We start from the raw sequence: 20,688 nt of genomic DNA on the forward strand, positions 1-20,688 counted from the left end.
TGTTTTGGAGGCCGATGAATGGTTTGTAGCTTGTGGTGAATCCTTTGGATTCCCTCTCACCGTTACGGTAGCTTTGGATCCTGCTGATACACCTTCTTCCTGGAGGAAGAAGGTTCTTCACTTGAGTGGATGTTATGAAGGGGTTTTTCTTCACCGTGGAAAAGATTCTGCGATCGCCCGGCGCTGTTGTCTTCTGTGGACGTCCGGGCCTTTTTGAGTTCCCGAGCTCACCGGAGTACTCTTTTCTCTCAGGATGGACCAAACTGTTGATTTGGCCGCTCCGAACATTTCTGCTTTCTCTCTGGTGGATTTCCTCTTCTTTTCAGTCTCGAGATGTTCCGTTTACCTCCAATGAGAACTTTTATGACCTTGTGTTGTGTGTTCACAGCGACAGCTTCAAATACAAACACCACACCTGGAATCAACTCCAGACTTGAACTGCTTCATTGATGCCAGGCTACCGAAGGAAGAGCCAAGGCAGCCTGTTTTTTTTTTGCAGCCTTCTGAGTCAACTGTCCAAATTACTTTTGGTACCTTGAAAAAAAAGGCATCTATATATCAAAGAGCAGTAACTCCTAAACCCTTGCTTCAGTTTGGATGTGAATCCTCTGAAATTACAGCTGAGAGCCTCCACTTTAATCCCAGATTGATTTCATAATTGTATGCTGAATATGTTGTGTCACTGTACACATATTTCTGGACCTCATTGTATACAGACACAATAACACACACACACAAACACACACACACACACACACACACACAAATCTTCTTCTCCTTCAGTCTTTTCCCTCCAGGGTCTCCACAGCGAGTCAACGTTCTCCATCTAACCCTATTCTCTGGATCCTCCTCTCTCACACCAACTACCTTCATATCTTCTCTCACGACGTCCATAAATCTTCTCTTTGGTCTTCCTCCAGACCTCTTGCCTGGCAGCTCCAATTCCAGCATCCGTCTACCAATATATTCTCTATCCCTCCTCTGTCCATGACCCAACCATCTCCGTCTGGCTTCTCTGACCTTCTCTCCAAAACATCTAACATGTGCTGTTCCTCTGATGGATTCATTCCTGATCCTCTCCATCCCGGTCACTCCCAAAGAGAACCTCAACATCTTCATCTCTGCAACCTCTAGTTCTGCCTGCTGTCTTTTGGTCATTGGAACAGTTTCTAGGCCAAACATCATCGCTGGTCTCACCACTGTCTTGTACACCTTTCCTTTTATTCTGGCTGATGTTCTTCTATCTCTTGGTACCCCTGACACTTTTCTCCACCCATTCCAACCTGCTTGGACCGTCTCTTCACCTCTTTTCCACACTCTCTGTTGCCCAACTTCTTGATCTCCACTCCCTGTAGCCTCACCGCTCCACCCGAGTTCCTCTCATTCACACACATATATTCTGACTTGCTGAGACTAACTGTCATTCCTCTCTTTTCCAGAGCATACCTCCACCTCTCTAGATGTTCCTCTACCTGCTGTCTGCTCTCACTACAGATCACAATGTCATCCGCAAACATCATGGTCCATGGAGGTTCCTGTCCAACCTCATCTGTCAGCCTGTCCATCACCATTGTGAACAAGAAGGGGCTCAGAGCTGATCCCTGATGGAGTCCCACCTACTCCTGCACTTCCTCATTCCACCACCAAGTCTCCTTATCTACTTTCCTTCCAGATGACACACCAAGTACTCTTCTACCTGTCTCCCTGATAACACTAGCTGTTGTTGTCCAATCATCTGGAAGCTCACCCTGACCACCCAGACCCTTTCTCAACTCCTCCCTGAAAACCATGCAACACTCCTCCCTTTTCAGCTTCCACCATTTTGTCTTCTGCTCTGCCTTTGTCCTCTTCATCTTCCTTGTCACCAGAGTCATCCTACAAACCACCATCCTATGCTGTCTGGCTACACTCTCACCTACAACTACTTTGCAGTCACTGATCTCTTTCAGGTTACCTCGTCTATACAAGATGTAGTCTACCTGTGTGCTCCTACCTCCGCTCTTATAAGTTACCCTATGTTCCTGTTTTTTCTGGAAAAAGGTGTTCACTACAGCCATTTCCATCCTTTTTCAAAAGTCTACCACCATCTGTCCCTCTGCATTCCTATCCTGGATACCAAATCTGCCCATCACTTCTTCATCCCCTCTATTGCCTTCACCAACATGTTCATTGAAGTCTGCACCAATGACCACTCTCTCATTTCTGGGAATATTCTGCATCACTTCATCCAACTCATTCCAGAACTTCTCCTTCTCTTCAGCTTCACATCCCACCTGTGGTTCATAGCCACTAACAACATTGAGCATCACACCTTCAATTTCCAGTTTCAGACTCATAAGTCTCTCTGACATTCTTTTCACCTCCAGAACATTCCTAACAAACTCCTCCTTCAAGATAACTCCTACTCCATGTCTCTTCCTGTCAGCACCATAATAGTACAACTTAAAGCTGCTCCTAAGCTTCTAGCCTTACTACCTTTCCACCTGGTCTCCTGGACACACAGTATCTCCACCTTCCTTCTCTGCATCATGTCCACCAACTCTCTACCTTCTCCTGTCATAGTCCTGATATTCAAAGTCCCTCCTCTCAGTCCCAGGCTCGTCTTTCCTCTTGTGTCTCCTTCTTTGACCTCCAGTAGCCCAGTTTCCATTGGTTCCCTGTAGGTCATCAGTACCAGTGGTTGTCATTGTTAACCCGGCCTCCACCGATCTGGTATGATCTGGTTATTATGGTTGACTCGCATGATTGGTTTTGGTAAGTTTTACCCCGGATGTCCTTCCTGATGCAATCCTTTGCATTTATCTGGGTTTGGACGGCTCAGGAGACACTGCTCTGTGACCCCGAGGCTGCATTAGACACACAAACACAAATGTATATATATCTTCTTCTCCGTGAACACCATCTCAGAGGCTTCTCTCCAGATCTAATCTTCTAAAGCTCTGTTGTTCTCATGTCTCGAGTTCTACGGTTTGATATCAAGTTCTCCACTTCAGTCTGCATGTCAGGTTTTCAAAGAAGGTCCACAGAGAAACCTGGAACCATCTAAGTGAAAACAAAGGTAGAGGCTTCTAGTTTGAGCTGCTCCTGGAACAGGACACACACACAAACACACACACACATCCTGTCCTGGTCAAGAGGAAGAGCATCCCCCACACCCTCCCATATCCTGACCTTCACACCGACACGCAGAGTGTGTGTGTGTGTGTGTGTGTGTGTGTGTAGTGACTCAGTTTGTTCCAGTGCTTTGCCTTTTCCTCAGTCGTCATATTTGTGTATTGTGTTGTAACAGGTGTGTGTGTATGTATGTGTGTGTGTGTGTGTGTGTGTGTGTGTATGTGTTACTGAAAGTGGAGTTTGAGGAGTGGAGGAAGGGACAGCCTGTCAGGGTCAAAGGTCAGGGCGGAGTGTACATCGGATGATTGAGGGGGATGTGTGTGAGTGTGTGTGACGCAGCACCTTCCTCAAAGGTCCGGATCACAGTGTGTGGAGAGCCGGTGACAGAACGGCACCTCCGTGGAACCGACCTGCCCTCTGCTGGCTGCTTCCTGTAGCTCCAGGTCCTCCCGAGACCTGAGGAACGCTCGGAATGTTCTGGGTTAGGGTTAGGATCGGGGCAGGTTCTGCACCGGAGCGGGTCGTCTTCGTCCCACAAAGGCCCTCCGGTTGACCCCGAGGTCGGCGCCACCGTCTCGGACGCGCCTCCGAAGGGAAGTAAAGGACGAGGCGCCGGACTTCGGGGAGAAAAGACTCGGACTCGTCTTTGTGTCCACAAAATAATTTAATACATTTAGAGAAGATATAAAAGGAGCTCCTCGGGTGGATTTGACAAAAAGGACCGAGCACAAAGAGCCGGGCGCCGTCGCAGCGTCCATCAGCCTCCGGCGCCGCCGCCATGCGGCTCGGCACGCAGTTTTTCCAAAATAAAAGTCTGAGTTTCTTCGTCCGACAAATCAGAGACGGCAGGAGTGTTTCAAACACACACAGGGGTCGGACTGACCCTCCCCTCCCCCCCCACACACACCCAAATGAAAGGGGAAGTGAATCCAACAGAAACACAGGGAGACACACAGTCAGTCAGCAGCTGGATACTTACGGTGCGATGCCACACGCCGCGGAGGCGGAGCTTGGGTCCTGGGGGCGGGGCGTCCGCCGCCCCCCCGTCTGTCTGACTGACTGTAAACTAGACGTCTCCGGGCCGGGCCGCCGACACCCCCAGCTCCTGGCAGCGACACAGCAGCTGCCGCAGACGCTCCGAGGGGCCGCTGCCACCTGACGCCGCCGCCTCGAACTGCAGCAGCTGGAGGGGGGGGGGGGGGGGGGGGGGTTCAGGCTGACTTGAGAGAGAGGGAGGGAGAGAGTGTGTGTGTGTGTGTGTGGTGAGTGTGTGCATTACATCTCTCCACAGGGCAGCGCACAAAGGAAAGTTCTGCAGGGCTTGTTGATGAAGACGTCGCACCTGAAATACAGCGAGAAGAGGAAGCAGTGGGCGGAGCTTCATCGGGGCGGGGAGGGGGGTTCGACCGAGCGGGGGAGGTCGCGTGACCTGCAGGCTTTGAGACGGTTTCCATAGCGACCTCAACGCATGAGGGCACACTCACCTCTGACGGGTTCTTCAGCTCCGTCTCCACGGCAATGGCTCTACAGACACACAAAGGGAAAGCCGATCATCCTCCAGGTTACTATGGTAACACCTCAAGCCCGGGGCGGCGAGTCCGCAGGACCGCCGAGGTGAAGAGACGACCTTTGACCCTCGGACGGACGCCCGTCGCTCCGTCGACCGCTACCCACTCTAATTCCTCATGGATCCCGTCGCCGTGGCAACACAGCAGCCTGAAAGACTCGTGTTCGGTCAGAGCACAGGAGGCACATGAGGACCGCCATCTCCTGCTGCCCCACAGGAGAAGCTGTGTGTGTGTGTGTGTGTGTGTGTGTGTGGACACACTCACACTCTCCAGGTGGACAGACACTGGGGGGCGCTGGAGGTCAACATCCGGGCCTGGAACCTCAGGTGCTCCATGTTACCCTCCGTCCACTCCTGGAGCAGCAGCCTGCAGGGTGCAGCACTGGTCAGACTGGGCCCACTCACGCACGCACGCACGGTGTGTGTGTGTGTGTGTGTGTACCTCAGGCCCAGCTGGACGTTGCTGGGCAAGGTGTATCTCAGCCTCTCCAGCGCCGCTGCTCTCTGGCACTGCGGCAGGAAGCTGAGGTACAAAGATACGACCTGCAACCACACAGGGAGGCAGCGGACCAATCACAACGCAGAGCACAGAAGAAACACAGAGCCCGAGCTGGTCGGTCATCATCTATATATTGATCCCGTCAGACGTCCATCGGACACACACACACACACACACACACACACACACACACACACACACACAGTCTTCTGAGGTGGAGTTGAGTGGCGGCGGCGGCCTCACCTTGTTGTGGAAGCGGTAGCAGGTCCAGAAGTGTGCGGGGTCAAAGGGGACCTCCAGGCGTGACGGCACGGTGCTGAGGCAGCGGAACACCAGGGCCGACAGGCGCGGCGAGCGCGAGGCGAACAGCAGGTAGCTGTGGACGGGAAGCAGACGGTCGCACCCTGGGTCTGGGGGGGGCGGGGGCGGGGCTTCGGGGACGCACTCACTCCGTCCAGAGCTGCCGTAGGTGGTCCAGGGGCCCCGCGGCGCCAAGCGCACGCTCAAAGGCGTCGGCGGCGTCCTCTGGCGAGCCGTGCAGCCACTGCCAGCGGCTGGAAGACACCATGCAGCCAATCAGAGGGTTCCGGAGAACACACACACACACACACACACACACACACACACACACACACACACACACACACACACACACACACACACACACACTAGCTAACATGGAGGAGGAGCCTTCACGCTGCCCCTACCAGTGGAGGAGGTGCAGGAAGGACGTCTGCTGCTTGAGCTGCTCCTCCACCTCCTTCTTGATGACGGCGGCGGGCAGGAGGTGGTCGCCAGGGATACCCAGGATGTTCCTGACGGAGAACGACCAGCCTGTGTTAACACCACGACGGCCGCCGCGCCCCTCCCGTATGGCGCCCGCGTTCCCGACGCCCTCTGACCTCAGGACGTCCACGGGCCTCCTCTGGTCCAGCTCCTCCTCGCACAGCGACCGCACGAAGCTCTGGAACAGCGGCGCCACAGCGCCGGGCTTGTCCTGGGGCACACGGCACACGCCTCAGAAGCCACACCCGCAAGTTTCTATAGGTTGTGAGATCCGAAAGGAAGCGGAAGGAGGGAAGTCTGCGGGCGGGGCCTCACCTGCTCCATGAGGAAGCGGCAGCAGCGGTAGAAGACCTCGGCGTCATGCGGACATCGGTCCAGGGCGGCGAGCCAGGCGCCGGCAGCCCGCTCGCCGTCTCCGCGCCGCAGATGGAGCTCGGCCAGGAGGTCCGTCAGGTCGCACGAGTCCGGGCACGCCGCCAGCAGAGACTCGCACAGGGCGGCGCCCTCGTCCAGCCTGCGGGGAGACGGCCAGGTGACGGGCGGCCGGGAGGCGGGGCTCCCGAGGCACGTCGACCTTTGACCCCTCACCTGCCCAGCAGCTTGTGGAGCAGAACCAGGTTGGAAGCCAGCGGCAGGATGGAGAGGGTCCTCAGGCGGCAGGGCAGGGACTCATCTGTGCACAGGCGGATGGCATCTACACACACACACACGCACAAACACACATGCGCACACAGACACACGCGCACACACGCACGCACACACACACACACACACAGACACACTAAGACCGGCTCCCCAGACATCACGCCACCGTGTCCCGCTGAAGCCATACCCTCAAAGAGAGCGGTGAGGACGTTTGGCGGCGTGCTGAGGTCCTCCGGCGTCCTCCAGGGCAGCAGGAAGGGCTCCCTGACCAGCAGCCGGCCCGGACCGGACTCGGACGGGTCCCGGAACACGTCCGGCAGCCGCCCAAACTCAGTCAGGTGGATGAAGGTCAGCCAGAGGAGCGTTCGGTCCCCGGAGGTCAGGCGGGCGGCCACGCCGTGCTGATCAGCTGACCTCAGAGACTTCTGGAAGCACACAGACCAAGTCAGCCTACATCTGCTGGGCCTGAGGACCAGCCTACATCTGCTGGGCCTGAGGACCAGCCCACAGCCACAAAGAAAGGTGTAGTTCCAGCAGACCAAGCTGAGCTTGAAGCGGGGGTGTCCAACCCATCTCGGCTCAGGGGCCACATGATGGAGACCCTGTTCTCCGTCGGGTCCAATCATGACACCGACGACTGTGATTGTCCCGCTGGTTCAATTCTCTCCTGAACCTGATATCTTTTAGCCTTGCGAGCCGTGTTAAACCTGTCGGCCCGATCTGGCCCGAGGGCCTTGTGTTCTGACACCGCTGTCCAGCTAGATGTTCCCGTGGTCCTCCTGAGGAGGTTCTGACCTGCAGGATGGCGAGGGCGGCGTCCTCGTGGCCGGTAAACAAGTTAAGGTCCACCCTGAAGAGCAAGGCCTCCATCAGGTGGAAGGAGGTCTCCTCGGTGACGGAGGCAGAAGCTCCGCCGAGCAGGAAGCGCAGCAGCCGCTCGCAGACGTAGTCCTTCCCCTCGAAGGTGCTCTCCAGGTCCAGGTACTGGGAAGGAGACGCGTCGGGGTCAAGACGCCGCCGCCACGATGGCGCCGCCGCCGGCACGGGAGGAACACTGACCTTCCACCAGGTGAGGCGGTGGGGGGCGTGTTCCACCGCGATCTCACACATCTCCTGCACCTCCTCGCGGCTTCCTCGCCTGGAGAAGAGCGCCAGGTAGTGGCTCCACACCTCCGGGTCGCCACAGTTGCTCTCCAGCGCCCGAGACAGCGTGTTCAGCGCCGCCTCCAGACACTCACACACAGACCTGCAACACGCCAGGACCTCCATCACACACACCCGGGGGGAGAGGGAGCTGCGTGTGTGTGTGTGTGTGTGTGTGTGTGTGTGTCCTCACACGTCTGCCTGGTTGAGGTACTTGAAGGCCAGCTTGACCCAGAGCTGTGTGAGTCGCGGTCTCTCCTGCACGCTGGCCTCCAGGTTGGAGATGTCATCCGTGTCGCTGTCAAAGTAGCGCCGGTCCTCCGAGGTCACGCAGACGTCCAGGAAGGCGGGACCTCCATCTGGACCGGAGGGGGGTCCGTCAATAACCCGCCCGTCGGACCGGGCGCCGACCTCTATCCCGCGCCGCGCATCAGGAGAACATCTCGGCGGCGCTCCCGCCGAGACGTCCGTGCGGCCGCACTCACCCGGTCCGACGGAGACGGTGTTTCCTCCCGCCTCGTCCTCGCTGTCGGCCTCGGGCCGGGACCTTCTGGGCTTCCAGGTCCGGGGGTCCTTGCAGGTGGTGAAGGGCGGCACTGCGGGGCGAGAGCGGACGTTCGCCTCGGGTTCGGCTCGGAGGACGAGGACGGCGGAGGCGCCGCTCACCGTGTCTCTTGCTTTCGTTGACCTTGCTGACCAGGAGGACGGCCTTCTGGTCCACGCCCATCCGGTCCTTGTTGGTGCCGAACAACTTCTTCACGTACTTTTCTGAGAGGATGACGACCCGGGTCAGACTGGGACGGCCCGCGGAGCCGCGGGACCTTCGGCTTCCTACCTGTGGCGGCGGCGACGTCCTCGTCGGAGCCGGTCTGGTCGCAGCCGATCAGAGACAGGTCGTAGGAGAGCACGTCTTGGAAGAGCCGGTTCCCCGTCAGGACGCAGTCCCTCATGTGCTGCCTGCCGGCGCAGAACGAGGAGACGCTGAGCGCCGGGACGGGACGAGAACCGGGCCGAGAAACACCGGGCGGCGCCTCACCACCGGCAGTCGTCGTCGTTGCAGGTCCCCGTCAGGTCGAAGCGGCAGAAGCACTTCCTGGGCTGGATGGTGTGGCTGTAGGTGACCGAGCTCAGGGACAGTTTCTCCTTGGTTCTGTAGTATGGACTGAACCTGCCGGGAACAGAGAGGCTCAGGAGCCGGCGGACCTTCTGATTACTGATCGGTCACAGGTGACGGGACCTCCGGCGGTCGGGTCGACCTCCTGGCTGAACGTCCGGACCTTCTGGTCCCTTTGACGAGGTGACTTTTACCTGTAGGATCTGAAGACCAGCAGCGGGCTGTGATATGGGCCGAACGGGACCGGCTTCAGCTCTGCACCGCCTGCTGCTGCTGCTGCTGCTGCTGCTGCTGCTGCTGCTGCTTCCGTCTCCACAGCAGCCACCTGCACGCGCACACACACACACACACACACACACACACACATTGGCTCTAGTGGTCCTCACCTGCTGGGCTGGAACGGTATCTGTTAAGCAGGAGATGTGTCAGACCTTGGCTGCAGGGATCTGGTCTGGATGGTCCACGGGGTCCAGGAGCTCCCCCAGCCTCTGCAGCTCCAGCAGCAGAAGGTCTCCCAGACCCTTCTTCTGCTGTTGGTACTGCTGCCTGAGGCGGTCCAGGTCCAGGGCGGCGCAGGCCTCCGCCGGCACCGCCGAACCCGGGCCGGCCTTGGTGGGCTTGGCGTCCTCCTTGGGGGTCGCGGGGTCCAGGTGGGGTTTGGTGAAGGAGGCCGACTGACGGAAGGAGAGGCGCCGCGCCCCCCCGGGGCCCCCGGCCGGCGTGGACTCCGACTCGTCCGCCTCGGGCAGGTCTTCGCTGCCCAGGACCAGCTTGTCCTGGGTCAGGTCGTGGAGCGAGGGCTGCGGGGGGGGGCTGGGGGGGGCCGCCGGCACGCCGGGGGGGGCGGGAGGCGTGGACGCCCGGGACCGGGGCTCCGTGGGGGGCTCAGCTGGGGGGTCCGTGGAAAGACCCTTGTTTCGCAGAGCCTGGGCCTCCTTCAGCTTTTGGATCTTTAAGGCGTACTCCGACTCCAGCCTCTGCAGGAGCTTCTTCTGGGCCATCAGCTCCGCAAAGTGGCGTTCAGAACCCAGGGGGGCGCCGTCCACACGCTGCAGCTTACTGGGCTGACACACACACACACACACACACACACACACACACACACACACACACACACGTCACATGACCATTCCTCCAAGGTATTCTCATGGGATTGGTTGGGTCTTGCAGAACCTGGAGGAACATCTCCTCCTCACTGGACCTCAGCTGTGTGTGTTCAACTATGATGTCACACAGTCACCCCCCCCCCCCCCCCCGACCCCCCAGGAAGACACAATGCTGTGGACGTCCAGGTGAACTGCTGCTTCTGATGCTCCAGGTCAATGTTCTCCTGGGTGTCCGCTGTAATCTGATTACAACCGTGGAGATGACATCACAGCGTTCACCAGATCCACGACTCCGTAAGAGGATAATGGTGACGGCGAGCACGCACACACACATACACACACACACTAACTCGCTCACTCACTCACACTCTCTGAATGGACAACACCAACGCTCCCAGGCCAGCGGGATGTGAGGAGCCGAGCCGAGCCGCCGTGGCCCCCCCGGAGCAAGACCGGGACCGGGACCGGGACCGCCGCGGCACGGCCGAGCCGCCCCAGGACGAGGACCTGCAGAAGGAGGCGCGCAAACTGATACGCCGCATGTGCGAGGTGGTGGAGGAGAAGGAGAGGATCCAGAAGGAGAAGGAGCTCCTGGAGAGGAACTTCTGTGAGGAGCAGAACCGAGGAGCGGATCTCTGCAGGAAGATCGCCGCCCTGAAGATCGAGCTTCGCACGGGGGAGGACAAGTTCTTCAGGCTGGGCCAGGCCTACGAGACGCTGCTGGAGGACGGCAGGGCCAAGAGCGAGCACAACAAGAAGCTACAGGCCGAGCTCAAAGGCGAGATCTCCACCTTGAAGAGGAAGGCCGACGACCTCCAGCTGGCGCTGTCCAGCTACCGGGCCGAGTGCGAGCACCTCTACAAGACCCTGGAGAAGGACCGCAAGACCTTCAGCAGGAAGAGGTCCGTGCTCAACGCCAAGAACAGGGAGCTCAAGGAACGGTACAGCCGGGCCCTGGAGGACAGGAAGGCTCTGGAGACCAAAATGGACCGCATTCTGGAGGTGCTGACCCAGAAGAGGGAGGCGGACGACCCCCCTGCGGGTCTGGAGGAGCCGGACGTGGACTGCAAGGAGAAGCTGCTTGCAGACCGACCCGGGGCTCCGTGAGCCGTCGCAGCAGATTCAAGCAAACATCTTTGAACACCAACAAGCCGGACGCATCGGTCTGGTGCGTGTCGGCTTCATGAAGCCTCCTCCGGCCCCAGGGTGGCAGCGGGGGGGTTTTTGTGGCTTCGTCACACACACACACACACACACACACACACCCATCTAACAGAAGAAGAATTGCAGAAACCCATCAAACTTGCTTACCAACTTGTGGTTGGCGGCGGCGGCTCTGCGTTTGGCACCTCGTCCGGCCACCTGCTGGGCCTGAAGCAGCTCCTGCTCCAGGTGGGCCGCCGTGCTCCTCTTGATGGACACGCGGTGCTCCACGCGCTGCACCTGGAACACACACGCTGACGTCGGCGACGCGGCCCAGGCGGGTGAGACACAGGTGAGCGGCGGGCGAGGGCTTCACCTGCTCCTGCAGCTTCTTCAGCAGGGTCTTGTTGGCGCTGACGATCTTCTCGGAGGCCAGAAGCTGCTCCCTCAACTTGGCCACCTTGACCTCGGCCGCCTTCAGAGACTCCTTCTTCTTCAGCTCCTGCTGCAGCAGGTGCAGGAGGACGGCCTCGTCCCTCTGCAGCAGCTCCCTGGGGGTCACAAGAGCGTTTCAGCCCGACCTCGATGGGCAGCGCCCGGAGGTGGACCCGACGGGCTTCCCTCCGCACCCGACACACGGAGGCCGGCGGCCAGCCGGGATCTCCGCGGCCGCCTGCCGGCTCCTTCACCAGGACGCCGAGGGAAGAGGGGGCGTGAAGGACCTGCAAAGTGAGGATCTCCGTGTGCTACCAACATCTGTCTACAGGGGAGGGGTTTCCGGGACGCCGGGAGAACAGAGCCCTGCGATGAAGGTCAACTTCAAACCGGAAGAATGGCTGTCGGGGTTTCCAAGGTCATGCGGACACACGCGAGCCAGAGAAGAAGCTCCGGCTGAGGATCTACCAAACCACACGGGGCCTGGAGAGCCGATCCTCGGAGAGCTCCGGCGGAAGGACCTCCAGTCTCACCTGTGTTTGAGGAGCTGTCGCTCCGCTTCGCCGACCGCCACGTCAGCCAACGCACCCGGGTTCACGGGTATGGGCGAGCTGTGAGGGACGTGTCTGACCGCCTTCTGCTTCTCCCTGATGGGAACCAAGAAACTGGTCAGGCGGAGAGCCAGTCGACCGGGAGGCTTCTCCGGCGGCCTCCTACCTGGAGAGGTCCTCCTTCAGCAGCCACTGCTCCGCCTTCCGGCCGTCGAGCGGAGGCTCCGGGGTTCGGCCCGGCAGGTTCTCCTTCTCCGACCCAGAAGCCGCCTTGGGCTTCGCCGCCTGAAGAGCACAGAACGCGTCCGGGTCACTTGGAGGAACGATCCGGGTTTCACCGGCGCGTCTTTGATGGAAACGTGATCCGTCAATAAACATTTGTTCCCCCTCATACAGCTGAAGAGTCAATGTTGCTGTTGTCCACAGGCGGCGTGCGGATCACACCCAGGACTAGAGGTGTGAAGGAGCACCGACCCCGGATTCATCAGACAAGTACCCGTCCCGGGTCTACGAGGGGACCCCCATGAGCCGCGGTTACCCGGCGCGGGTGTGAAGGTCAACCCCTCGGAGGACCCACCTCCGCCGTCCGACGAGCTTCTTTGATCATGAACTCCAGGCCTCCGTAGACGCCGTGCGAGGAGCCGCCGGCGTCGCCGTCCGAGTCGCTGTCGTCCGAGTCGTTGAGGGACACGACCACGGCCTTGTGTCGGGGCAGCTGGGGGAACAGAAGAGGTGAGCGCAGGAGGCCCCGCGCGGCGCCGAGCGGCAGCGGGCGGAAGCTCACCACCAGCGGGGCCTGGCCCGAGTGGGGCCCTCGAGGGAACTTGGAGCGGGACGGAGGCACCGTGTTCAGGCTGACGGTGCTCAGGTTGCCCCGGGGGGGCTGCGGGGCGCCGGCGGGGGGGGCGCGGCCGGGGGACGGGGGGCCCCCGGGGGCCTTGTCCTGCGGGGACGGAGGAGACGACTTCAGACGAGCAGAGCGCCGGTCGCTGAGGTGTTTCCTCGGACGTTCGGGGTTCTTTAAGAACCCAAAGTTAAATCTGTTAAAACGGCATGACGGGCGAGAACTGGAGTCCGCGCTCCCTCACCTCGCAGGTGGCCACCCTCTTGCTCGCCATGGACATCAGGCACGTCTCCCGCAGCAGCATCTCCTCCTCCTCCTCCTCGTCGGCGAAGGGGGGCTTGGGGGGGAGGTCCGGCTCGTCGGGCGGCGGGGGCAGCGGCGGCGGCGGCGGGACGCCCGTCATGACCAGCGGCGGGATGAAGGTCTGAGAAGCGAGAAGGAACGGGCGTGACTCAAACTCCGGGACGTCGGCGGGCGATGGGCGCCGCTCGAAGGAGAGCGTACCGTCATGTAGGGAGGCACGGCGGGGAATCCGGGACCCTCGGCCGGGAACGCCGCGTGAGTCGGCGAAGGAACTGACCGGAGGAGACCAAGTGAGGCGCCTGAGGTGTCGACCATGGATGCGGCGAGGGCGGCGTCCTCACCTGGCGAGCTGGTCTCGCTGTCCGTATCCATGGCGACCTCGTCATAGTTGTCGTATTGGTAGAGGTTTCCGGAGGCGTCCAGCCCGCCCTTACCTGCTGACTTCCTGTGCTCGCCGTCCCTGGACTGAAAGACACAACGCCACAGGCTTCACTTCCTGTCCAGACACGGGGTCAGGACACACTTCCTGTCCCACTCTGTATGTGTGAGTGGACTCATCTCTCACACACACACCTTGCTGCGCGTGGCCATCTTGCCCCCCACCAGCTTCATGAAGCGGTTGTACTGCTCGTCCTGATTGGACAGGTCCCTGATGCGTCGGATCTCTTCCTCCCTCTTGCGCCGCTCGTCTTCGTCCTGGCGCCACTTCTCCTCCTGCTGCCGCTGCAGCTTCCATGTCCGGAGCTGCTGCTTGCGGGCCGCCTGCTTGGCCACAGAGCCTGCCGAGAAAGCGACCGTTAGCCGTCCGCCGTCGGCGCAAGACGGCCGCCGCCACGGCTCGCGCCGCATCCCTCACCTGGGCTGACCGTCTTCTTCAGCTTCCCCGCCCGGTTCCTCTCCGGCGGCGGTTTGGCCCGGTCTCGGTCCGCCGAGCGGTCGCCGGCCTTGGGTCTGTCCCGAACCCGGTCCGAGGGCTTGGCTCGGGCTCTGCGGTCGCCGGCGGCGGACGAGGCCGCCCTGGCGACCCTCTGGCCGGGGGGCGTGGCAGACGGGGGGCCGGAGCCCCTCTCCTGGGCGGCCTTCGTGATTCGCTCACGGCTCCTCTTCATCACCTGCTGCTCCTTCTGCTGCCACTTCTTACTGGCCGACTGCAGGGCAAGAAGGCGGAGCTGCAGCTCCGACAGGTCCTCCTCCGCCGCCCCCGCCTGCACGGGGACACGAGCCAGCCGCCGTCTTCAACACACCCGTGACGACACGGCACATCAGCGCTCGGTCTCAGCCGAAGCTCTACCCTCCCACCTTCTCCGGAGACACCACCAGGACGGCCGAGTCGTCGCTGGAGGCCGAAGACTGCCTGAGCAGCTGCTTCCCGGCGCCCTCCGCCTCCACCGCCTCTTCCACCTCCTCCACCTCCTGACACGCCAGCTCCGCCTCCGGCACACCTTTACCTGCCGGGGACACACAGGGAGTCAGACCGGAAACCTTCGCCACATTGGTGTTCTTCAACGCCAAGCTGAGCCTTACACATGTACAAACATCAACTGGCATCATCTTCAAGGAAGATTGTGTCTGTGTCTGTCTCTCACTCACACACACACACACACACACACACACACACACACACACACACACACACACACACACACACACACACACACACACACACACAGTCATCATGTGACAGGAAGTCGAAAGCAGACATCTGGTCTCCAAAGGTGCTTTGAGGAACCGAGAGCCGGTGTTATCTCGGTGACCGACAGCGGGCGGAGGTGATGGGTGAAAACGTTCCTCACCCTGATCCTCCTCGCCGCCCCTGTCCAGCCTCACTTGGGTCTGAAGCTTCCGTCGGAGGGGTTTGATGTTAAACGCCTGGAAGGGTTTCTTGGTCTCCGAGCCCTCCTCCTCCTCGTCCTCCTCCTCGTCTTTCTTATCCGTTGACTCTGCGGAGTCGCACGGCGGCCTGCCGTCCAAGCATCCTCCGGAGGCCTCTCCGGCCGCCGGCGGGCCCTTGGGTTCCAGGGCCCGGGTCTCCTGCTTGCGGATGCACTCGAGCTCCAGCTGGATCTGCTTGTATTTGGTCAACAGGTCCTCAAATGACTCGTCGGCCGCCTCCGGCTTGGCCCCTCCGTGGGGCGCCTTCCTCGCCTGGTTCCTGGCCAGGGGCTTCTCTGAGGGCAGATGTTAAGGACAGCAGGGGCCGGTGGGTCCGAGGCTGTCGGTGGAAGTCCTAAGGAGCTCCTGTCCACCTCCATCCTCGAGAGAATCTCCTGGAGCTGTTAGCTTGACGAAACGTACGGCGGTCTACGGTAAACGTGATCACGGTCAAACGCCGACCTCAGGTTGAGGTCAGGCCCGGGTCACAACAGCGGCGAAGCGGGATTTGGGGTCCCCAAGACGGGCAGCCCCTGAACCTTTGCTCGGGGCTGAAGCTGAAGCTGAAGCTAAAGCTAAAGCTAGCCCTCACCCTTGTGCGGAAGCGGACCGAACGCGAGTGCTAAGGCGGACTAGAGCTGCCGTCCCCTGGGGCTGGGGGTCACCCTGAAAGGATACGTTTCCTGGACGGAGACTCTTTGGTTCCGTGGCTCTCTCCGGGGCCGTACCGGCCGCCGGGCCCTCTGACGCCTCCGTCTCCCCAGCCGCCCCGGTTCCAGGCCCCGCGGCCACCGCGGCCGGGCGCGGCCCGGTGCCGGAACCTCCCGAGGGCGCCGTGGCTCCGCTCCCAGAAGCTGGACCGGGGACTCGGCTCCAGCCCGGGCGGCGGCTGCGGCGGCGGCGGAAGGGGGAGCGGCGACGGGCTGACGGCGCGGGGCCGGTCGGGCCCGCTCGGCCCGCACTGCTGCCGGTGCACCGACAGGAACGGGTCGAGGCCGTGGGGGCCGACGGTGTACGGCATCAGGAGGCGGAAGTCCGGCGGCGGGTGGCCCAGGCGCGCCGCCATCTTGTGCGAGTGCGGATGGGGCTTCCGAGCCCGCGGAGGGCGGCCGCCGCGTCCTCCGCGACCGCCGCGGCCTCCGGGCCTGCTCCCATCCCCCCGCCGCATCGGGACGCACTCCTCGGCGTCGTCGTCGCAGATTTCTCCGTCCTCCAGCTCGCCCTCTTCCCGGGGGGAGCGGGCCGCCGGCAGCGAACTCATGGCGTGGCGAAGACGCGACGCAGACGGCGATCTGAGCGGATTAAGACGTTGGGGTCATTCCGGCGAGCCGTGGTCGGTTCGCTGCCTCTGCTAGCTGCGCCGCCTCTGCTAGCTCCGCTTCCTCTGCTAGCTACGCTGCCTCTGCTAGCTGCGCTTCCTCTGCTAGCTGCGCCTCCTCTGCTAGCTGCGCTGCCTCCGCTCCCGGTGGCTCCGGCGGCCGCTGTCGCGAGACTTGACTCGGTACCTTCTTCTCTCCCTCGGCGGGTCGCTCCCGTTCGATGTCGACACCTAGCGGCCAGGAGGGGAACTGCAGGGACTCCAGGTCCGACGGAGACCGGCGGAGGCCGTGCGCGGCGGCTCACGGCCGCGTCTCAAGAGACCGGGATGGAGTGGACGGAGACGGAGGTTTACTGTCACATACTCCGTACACGGTACAATACTCTCTTGTGTATTTTGCACACACGGCCTAAAGCAAGTGAAAGTAAAATGTCGTCGTGCAGCTGGGCTCCATCCTCGGATTCAACCCATCGCCTTGGAATCCAGACAGTCTGGTATTCGGTGATCCGACCGGAGACCGTCCGTGAACGTGTTGAGATACCTCCGAGGACAACGTGTGCGCGCGCGCACACACACACACACACACACACACACAGACACACATACATCGAACAACGACCTCGACCAGGCCCAGGTGATTCCGCCTAAACCTCAGCCCAGGTCTCGTCACCTGTTCAGACTACCAACACAGGTGAGTTGTCCAGATTCAACCTGTTTCCCAAACACGCACATCTTCACGGGAGAATCCTCTCTAACCCGCCCCCAGGAATACACCTGGAAGTCCACACAGGGTGTATGAGCTGAAGCTCTAGGTAGATCGGCGCGGCGCAGGTGGAGCGCTCGTCTTTGGAAGCGAACATTCCCGGTCGGAGTCCCGGCTCTTCGTAGTGTGTCCAAGTGTTGTTGAGCGAGGCACTGCAGCCCTCGCTGCTCCCCTGGAAGCCTACTGCTCAGGTTCATCCGTGATGGCATCATCGCAGAGAACTAATTTCCCCAGGAGGGATTAATATTATCTGGGATGAGAGGAACTACAAAGGAGATGTGACAAGGCTGGACGTGGTCTTCATAGAGGACTTGGGCCTGCGGGGCCCGAGGGGGTGGTCACTGGCAGTTTGATTACCAACACGAGACCTCCAGATCGCCACGGACGCTGCTGGTAACGCACAGATCTTCAGGTGTACGCCATCACCACCAGAGTAACAGACCGAGGCTCTGAACACATAGTACGGTAAGTAAGTCGTACGCAGTCCTTGGTGGACGACGTTCTTCAGTTCTCTGCTTTTACATGAACTCGTGCTCAGTAACTATCGTAGGATCCCGATGAGAGGAACGGCAGCCTGTTTATCGCCAAGACACGTTCAGCGTTTATCCTGGCTTCACGTCTCCTTTCTCCGGTCTGCAGACATCCCGGCGGGCTCCCGGATGCCGTGGACGGCGTTCTCGTCCCCGAACCGGACTCCGGGTCCCGGTCCCGGTCCGCTCTGACAAAAACCACCGGGCCGTAAAGAAGAAAAGCAGCCTTTATTTGCACGTGTCGCCCCCCGCTGGCCAGGAGGCGTCATTACAGAGGCACAGTTCAACCACAAGCTGTGGGATGTGGCAGAAAAAACACTCGGCCTCCGCAAATAAATACAAAAAGGATGAATCGTCGCGTCTACGCGCCCGCGGGGGCGACTCCTGGACCCGGGACACGGTTCAGGTTTGAACCAGGGGGCGGGTGAGCGGTCCCAGGTGCTTCTGGGAAACATCTGGACACACCCGACCCTCAGTGGACGGCGGGGTCCAGTGGGCCTCGGGGGCGGAGCTTAACGCGGCCGAGAGGCGGGGAGGGGCAGGAGAACCTTCCCGTTCTGACCTTTGACCTTCTGTGATCACTGTCATACTAAAAAAACAACTTAATCAGTCAATCAATCAATCAATGGGCCGAGAGGTCAGGTTCTACAACAAACCTGAAGTCCCTGTAGTTTGTTTTCCGAGTCCAAGTGTCTCCATCCGGTCGGAGCGTGTCCTCCGCCCCCTCGGAGGCGGGCCAGGAGGCCGGGCGACCTCCCTAAGCGGCCCGCTGGCGACCCTGGGGCTCCCGGTCCAGGGGCTCCCGGTCCTGGTTCCAGTCCCGGAGCCCCTGGGGCAGGCTGGTGTCCTCCTCCAGGCCCCCCGTGCCCTCCACCAGCTCCTCGTACGAGGACTTCTCCTGGAAGGGTCGCGGACCCAGCAGCTCCACCATGTCCGCCTTGTCCAGGACCTCCTTCTGCAGGAGACGCTGGCCCACCTGAGAACACCGGCACCACACACGGCAGACACCATTGATCAGCGCTCGCCGACAGGTCACAGGCTATTGGTCGATGGATCGGAACGACCGGTTCCGAGTCACCGATTGGTTGGAATCATGGACGGCTGACGTGCCGGCCGGTTCGGCTCTTCCTTAGAAAGGACGGCGGACCGGGACCGGGAGCGGCCGCAAACTTTAGCGATCGGCGGCGGCATCTCACCAGCTCCACCAGGTGCTTGTTTTGGTGCACGAGGTCCAGCGTGTGGCGGTAGGCCTGTTCCACCAGCTCCCGGACCTCCTGGTCGATCAGCTCGGCCGTGGCTTCGCTGTAGGGCTTCTCCAGAACCATCTCGCCCTGACGGGGGAGGTCGAAGGACACCTGGCCCACCTTCTCGCTCATCCCGAACTGAACCACCTGGGGGAGGGTGGGGGCAGTAAGACCCCTCGTGTCGGGGACCCCTCGGGGGTCCGGGGCACGGCGGGACTACCTGGGCGTAGGCCGACTGGGTGACCTTGCGAAGGTCGTCCTGGGCCCCCGTGGTGATGCGTCCGAAGAAGACCTCCTCGGCCACGCGTCCCCCCAGCATCATGCACATCCTGTCGAACAGCTGCTCCCGGCTGTACAGGTACTGCTCCCTGGGCAGGTACTGGGCGTAACCCAGGCCCCGCCCCCGAGGGATGATTGACACCTGACACACACACACACACACACGCACGGGTCAGGGCGCTCCTCCCAGCCCACTCCCCGGTTTCTTCGCTCCCGAGGGAACACGGCGTTCGGGGCCGCCGTACCTTGATGAGCGGGTCGGCGTGCTGCAGGAACCAGCCCACCACGGCGTGGCCGGCCTCGTGAAACGCCACCGTCTTCTTCTCCGTCGGCTGCAGCACCTGGCTCTTCTTCTCCAGACCTGGGGGCGGGGCCAGAGTCACGTGACCTGCCGGGCGGCGGCGACGCGGCCTTGACGTCACTCACCCCCGATGACGCGGTCGATGGCCTGCTCCAGGTGTTTGCCGTTGACGGCGGGGTCCAGGTGTCTGGCGGCGATCAGGGCGGCCTCATTGCAAACGTTGGCGATGTCGGCTCCTGGTCGGTCGGGGAAATGGTCCGTCAGCCGGCGGAAGGCTGCGAGAACCCAACCGTCGGGCGGGGGGGCAAACCTGTGAACCCGGGCGTGGCCGCGGCCATCTTCCTGGCGAGGGCGTCCTTGTCCATGGCCGGGTCCAGTTTGATGGGTCTGAGGTGGACTTTGAAGATGGACGCTCTTCCCTTGATGTCAGGAGGACCTGGAGGGCGGGGGGGTGCAGCGGGTCACCTGGTTCCTCACACACAGATAGCTCAGGTGTGTGTCAATGTGTGTGTGTGTGAGACGCACCGATGTAGATCTGCCGGTCGAAGCGGCCCGGCCTCATCAGGGCGGGGTCCAGGATGTCGGGCCTGTTGGTGCCCGCCAGGACCACCACGTTGGTCGCAGTGTTGAATCCTGCACACACACACACACACACACACACACACACACACACACACACACACACACACACACACACACACACACACACACACACACACACACACATTCATTTGAGGGCTCCTTCCTGTCAATCATCCCATTGGTGTTAGCCCGTGCTAAGCTAAAAGAGACGTCCCCTGCCCCGGCTGAGTGCACAGGACCCAGAAGGCCGGGGCCGGACTCCTGCTCTGCCTTCTTGTTCCACGGGAGGAACGGACGGGGAGAAGATGGACGTCCTCTGCTGCTCCTCCAGCATGGAGCGCACTGGAGACCGGGAGAACTCTGAGGTTCTTCCAGACGCCGGCTGTGTTGGAAGTGTTTCAATCTTATCAAATCGTGGCCCTGCGGCGTCGTGTTCTGTCGCCTCAGAAATGTGCCGCTCGGCCTGGGGAAGGAGGTCCCGATCTAGCGGGTTTTCCCCGTTCGTTGAAGGTCAGCGTTCAGAAGGAGACACGGCGTCCTACCGTCCAT

At 60.9% G+C, this 20,688-nt stretch overlaps 2 protein-coding genes across 5 annotated transcripts in view; both read right to left on the bottom strand.

Annotated features, from left to right (window-relative positions):
* Positions 1-3,759: 3,759 nt before the first annotated feature.
* Positions 3,760-16,525, bottom strand: zfc3h1 (zinc finger C3H1-type containing). 3 transcript variants are annotated; one of them, XM_086148951.1, is made up of 35 exons: positions 15,801-16,503; positions 15,044-15,418; positions 14,550-14,698; positions 14,107-14,455; positions 13,824-14,029; positions 13,592-13,715; positions 13,452-13,522; positions 13,192-13,371; positions 12,888-13,046; positions 12,681-12,818; positions 12,270-12,388; positions 12,086-12,199; positions 11,494-11,668; positions 11,286-11,417; positions 9,300-9,932; positions 9,063-9,193; positions 8,791-8,922; positions 8,590-8,711; positions 8,421-8,522; positions 8,240-8,350; positions 7,948-8,113; positions 7,671-7,857; positions 7,407-7,595; positions 6,799-7,036; positions 6,555-6,660; positions 6,282-6,480; positions 6,083-6,177; positions 5,888-5,995; positions 5,630-5,734; positions 5,424-5,556; positions 5,124-5,224; positions 4,947-5,048; positions 4,599-4,638; positions 4,394-4,456; positions 3,760-4,297 (listed from the first exon to the last, which is right to left on the bottom strand). In XM_086148951.1, exons 1-35 carry the CDS (start codon positions 16,381-16,383, stop codon positions 4,181-4,183), a joined length of 6,054 nt encoding a protein of 2,017 aa, XP_086005077.1. In that variant the 5' UTR covers positions 16,384-16,503; the 3' UTR covers positions 3,760-4,180. The 3 variants fall into 3 exon arrangements, with proteins under 3 accessions (XP_086005077.1, XP_086005076.1, XP_086005075.1); XM_086148950.1 differs by having other exon boundaries at positions 11,286-11,411; positions 13,452-13,715; positions 15,801-16,525; XM_086148949.1 differs by having other exon boundaries at positions 13,452-13,715; positions 15,801-16,525.
* A 1,417-nt stretch (positions 16,526-17,942) lies between these two features.
* Positions 17,943-20,688, bottom strand: part of afg3l1 (AFG3-like AAA ATPase 1) — a 6,707-nt gene continuing 3,961 nt past the window's right edge. The window contains exons 9-17 of one of the 2 annotated variants that reach the window (XR_015106333.1): positions 20,682-20,688; positions 20,083-20,190; positions 19,868-19,993; positions 19,683-19,793; positions 19,502-19,617; positions 19,198-19,398; positions 18,930-19,124; positions 18,390-18,709; positions 17,943-18,322 (exon numbers count right to left, since the gene is read on the bottom strand). The exon at positions 20,682-20,688 is cut by the window's right edge and continues 147 nt beyond it. Coding sequence is in view for 1 of the 2 variants with exons in the window: in XM_086148952.1 (XP_086005078.1) it covers positions 18,491-18,709; positions 18,930-19,124; positions 19,198-19,398; positions 19,502-19,617; positions 19,683-19,793; positions 19,868-19,993; positions 20,083-20,190; positions 20,682-20,688 (1,083 nt within the window). In the remaining variant the exon portion in view is untranslated. Of the gene's footprint in view, positions 18,710-18,929; positions 19,125-19,197; positions 19,399-19,501; positions 19,618-19,682; positions 19,794-19,867; positions 19,994-20,082; positions 20,191-20,681 lie in introns of both variants that reach the window. The other variant, XM_086148952.1, reaches the window with a different exon arrangement.

The sequence above is a fragment of the Fistularia commersonii genome, chromosome 7, assembly GCF_037954325.1.
Source record: "Fistularia commersonii isolate RoL2024-O1a breed Wild chromosome 7, RoL_Fcom_v1.0, whole genome shotgun sequence".
In the NCBI taxonomy this organism is placed as follows: Eukaryota; Metazoa; Chordata; class Actinopteri; order Syngnathiformes; family Fistulariidae; genus Fistularia; species Fistularia commersonii.

Excerpts from the sequence above, each read along its gene's own strand:
- zfc3h1 (XM_086148949.1), bottom strand. The coding sequence starts at position 16,383 with ATGAGTTCGCTGCCGGCGGCCCGCTCCCCCCGGGAAGAGGGCGAGCTG. Across the intron at positions 14,030-14,106 it reads GAAGAAGACGGTCAGCCCAG|GCTCTGTGGCCAAGCAGGCG; the intron begins GTGAGGGATGCG and ends CTTTCTCGGCAG. Across the intron at positions 6,661-6,798 it reads CCTCACCGCTCTCTTTGAGG|ATGCCATCCGCCTGTGCACA; the intron begins GTATGGCTTCAG and ends GTGTGTGTGTAG.